At 43.1% G+C, this 2,982-nt stretch overlaps 1 protein-coding gene and 1 long non-coding RNA gene across 3 annotated transcripts; one reads left to right on the forward strand and one right to left on the reverse strand.

The window, feature by feature from the left end:
- Nucleotides 1-6: 6 nt before the first annotated feature.
- On the reverse strand, nt 7-1,202 carry LOC109953862 (uncharacterized). Its single transcript, XR_002273990.1, has 4 exons — nt 1,059-1,202; nt 599-906; nt 291-506; nt 7-103 (listed from the first exon to the last, which is right to left on the reverse strand). It is a non-coding gene; the product is annotated as an uncharacterized LOC109953862 (long non-coding RNA).
- Nucleotides 1,203-1,683: 481 nt separating this feature from the next.
- On the forward strand, nt 1,684-2,893 carry LOC109953861 (putative ATP-dependent RNA helicase TDRD9). Of its 2 annotated transcripts, none has more exons than XR_002273989.1 (3): nt 1,684-1,987; nt 2,176-2,430; nt 2,543-2,893. XR_002273989.1 is itself a non-coding variant. In XM_020589313.1 (3 exons), exons 1-3 carry the CDS (start codon nt 1,919-1,921, stop codon nt 2,665-2,667), a joined length of 348 nt encoding a protein of 115 aa, XP_020444969.1. In that variant the 5' UTR covers nt 1,684-1,918; the 3' UTR covers nt 2,668-2,893. The 2 variants fall into 2 exon arrangements, 1 of the variants encoding a protein (XP_020444969.1); XM_020589313.1 differs by having other exon boundaries at nt 2,176-2,329.
- The last annotated feature ends 89 nt before the right edge of the window (nt 2,894-2,982 follow it).

Here is a 2,982-nt window from a genome sequence, read left to right on the forward strand (position 1 = left end):
TGCTCAAGCAGAATGTGGCAACCTGTTGCGTTGCTGTCTTGTGCTCACGCACACCAATAGAGAAGTTGCCATTTATGTGACGTCGCTCCAGCCACTCTCTGACCTGGAAATCAATGAAAAACCAATCTGTGAAATTTTTTTTTCATTTTGTTTTTATTTTATTTAATCAAAGGCAGTTGGACACTTGTGATGTTTAAGCCCATACAAAAGTAACATTTTATCAAAAAACCTATTCAACCAGTAACTAACTACATACTAAGAGCTGTAACCTCTGCAGTGAGACTACTTACTTGCATGTTGTTCACAACACCCGGTCTCTGGTAGTGCTTCAATAGGATGATGCCCTCGCAGTAAGACCGGTACACCGTCTTCTCTTCACTGCTGAGTTGAGGGGGGGGGGGGTCTCCATCAGTTTGCCGAAGGTGCAAAGCATGTTTTTATGTGCCACCCGAAGGACCTTCTGACACTCATGCAGGCTTCACTGGCCCGTAACATAGATGCCATACCTAGAATGAGACAAGGAAATCAACACAATCAGCAAACAAACTTTTTAAAAATAAACTTTAAAAAAAATAATGCTCGGATATTAACATCTGACCTTTTGTCCACAGCTCTGGTGCTGTGTTGCTTAGCCACTGGCTTCCTCAGTGTACTGAGCAGATCAATGTAGGCATTGCATTTCCTGTCATAGTCTTTATCTTTACTTGCGAAGTTCAGGTGTGTCCTCAGGTAGCTCACGAACCGGATCATGTTCTTTATGTAGTTTAGAACGGTGGCAGGTTCCATCTTGGCCTTCTTTAATTGGTACAGGAACTCTTTAGTCTCTGTGCTCTTGGTGAGGAAGTCCAAGCTGATTTAATCTCCCACGGGCTGTATGAACCGCAGCATTCTGGACACATTGTCAACCTATGAACAGAGATGAACAGAAGAAGCATGAAATAGACACACCCAAACAATACACACATAATCTTGTTTTTGTCTGAAAATGAAGAAGAAGAATTTACTTTCTGCAAGAAAAGCATAAAGTAAATGTGATGTGTGATATTGGTTAATCTTACCTCCTGTGGGCAGTTCGGGACATTCAGGGCGTGTAAAAGGTGCTGCTTGAAATCCACCAAAAGTTTGGTTTCATTCGCGAATTTGTTATACAGCCCCATCTTACTCATGTTAACCCTAACGGTGGTCATGTGCCTGGCTTGAGGTCTATGAAAATACAAACACAGAAAATTAGCTCAAAGGATTTTACAGGGTTGTTTGCACAGTCAAAGATGAATCTGATTGAACCACTTATTTTTGCCATGTTGGATCAGCTTCTGGAGCAGCTTCCTCACTGGTAGAAATCGAGCCATCCTCACTATCTGCAACTGGTGCTGGTGCCGGGGGTCGAGACTTGCGTGGTTGCACTGGTTGATGGCTGTTCATCATCCAAAATATGGTCATCAGTGGGTGGGTTGGAGACAAAGAAGCCTCTTCCCACAAGCTCACGATAAAGCGCCAGGCTGGCTTTTTTGTCCATCAATCTTCTGTATATCACATTGTAGTCCCAATTTCTGCCTTGCAAAATGAAGGCTCTTGCAGACTCTTTTGCCCTCTTCACTTCTGCGTCTCTCTCTGCAGGGGTGTGAGTCCTCATGCAGGATCTCGCCAAGTGACTCGATAGCCTGTCCCTTAACGGTGGTCATGTGCCTGGCTTGTTGACAGAATTTAAATTTGCTCTTTAATTTTCATGGCAGATTTAGCTTGTTGATTATATCCTTGACTGTTTTCTCATGTGTTAGTAAAAATGTCAATGTTCACTCTTACTGAGTTCATGCTATTAAGATATTAATGAATTCATTAAAAAAAGCCATTTATAAAATATTTTGTCCAGGTTTCTGTGCTGTATGAGGACCTGAAGAAGCGCGTGTCCCAGTCCAACATGCATGTGCCAATGAATGCTCAGCCCTTGGACTACACCAGTGAATACAGACAAAAGTTCATTCTTCAGGTTGGACTCAGTGATAAGAGTTCATGGAATGTACAAACTGTAAATGATCTCCCAGGTTCAAGTGTAGTGAGATGGTGCACACCTCAGATCCATTCTTGCAGTGAATAATTTTTCATGTGTTGTGTATATATACACAAAATACTGTATGTTGTTTTCAGATTGTATCTCCTGCTCACTCTCTGCCTTAGATGGTCATTGGTGGTGCCTACTACCTTGTCCAAAGTGAAATATATGAAGACCTGGCTTCCAGAGAACTGAATGGCTCCAACCCCAGAACTACTGTGATGGTCGTACCCCTGAGAGATTTTGAAATTGTAACATCAGTCCATGTGTTGTGTCCAGGTGAGGAACCTCCCTCCGTACAGTCTTCTGTACTACAAGCAGCTGCAGTCTCTGTTCCGCCTGTGTGGACAGGTCAAAACCATTTCCTTTGAGAGTTCCAGGTACTGAAGGCCAGTAGCAAATTGGACATGAAACCTCAGCACCTTGTCTGCATTAATTATTTTTATAAAGTACTGTATGTCCGCACACTCATTGTTATGTCTGTGTGTTAAGAGCATACTTGGAGTTCCACAAGACAACTCGAGACTCGGTGGTGCTGCCTGAGGTGTCGCTTGCCCTCCTCTTGGGCCAGCAGGGCCCTCCCATGGAGCTCTCAGTCTACCCCACTGAAGAAATAGAAATCCGTGCTGGGAACAGTCCCGTAGCTCACATGAAATATGCTCGGTATGACTCTGTTCACACATTATTTGAGTGAGTGAAATCTGTTGCTACATTTATTTAATGAAAAGTATTCTACATTTGATCAGTGAGTAAAGATTGCATAAGGGGACAAAAGGATTTTCTGTGTGTATTTTTGTTTTTCATGAAGGCTGAGAACATCTTTTTAGGAAGTGGAGCCCCTGTTCCTCGGGCTGCATCGGTCAGTGCTGCTGCACTGAGCCTTAATGTGATCTGACATGAGAGCACTTGTGGAGCCAGTTCGTTTTATATTG

The sequence above is a fragment of the Monopterus albus genome, unplaced genomic scaffold (genome assembly GCF_001952655.1).
Source record: "Monopterus albus unplaced genomic scaffold, M_albus_1.0 scaffold1689.1, whole genome shotgun sequence".
NCBI classification, from domain to species: Eukaryota; Metazoa; Chordata; class Actinopteri; order Synbranchiformes; family Synbranchidae; genus Monopterus; species Monopterus albus.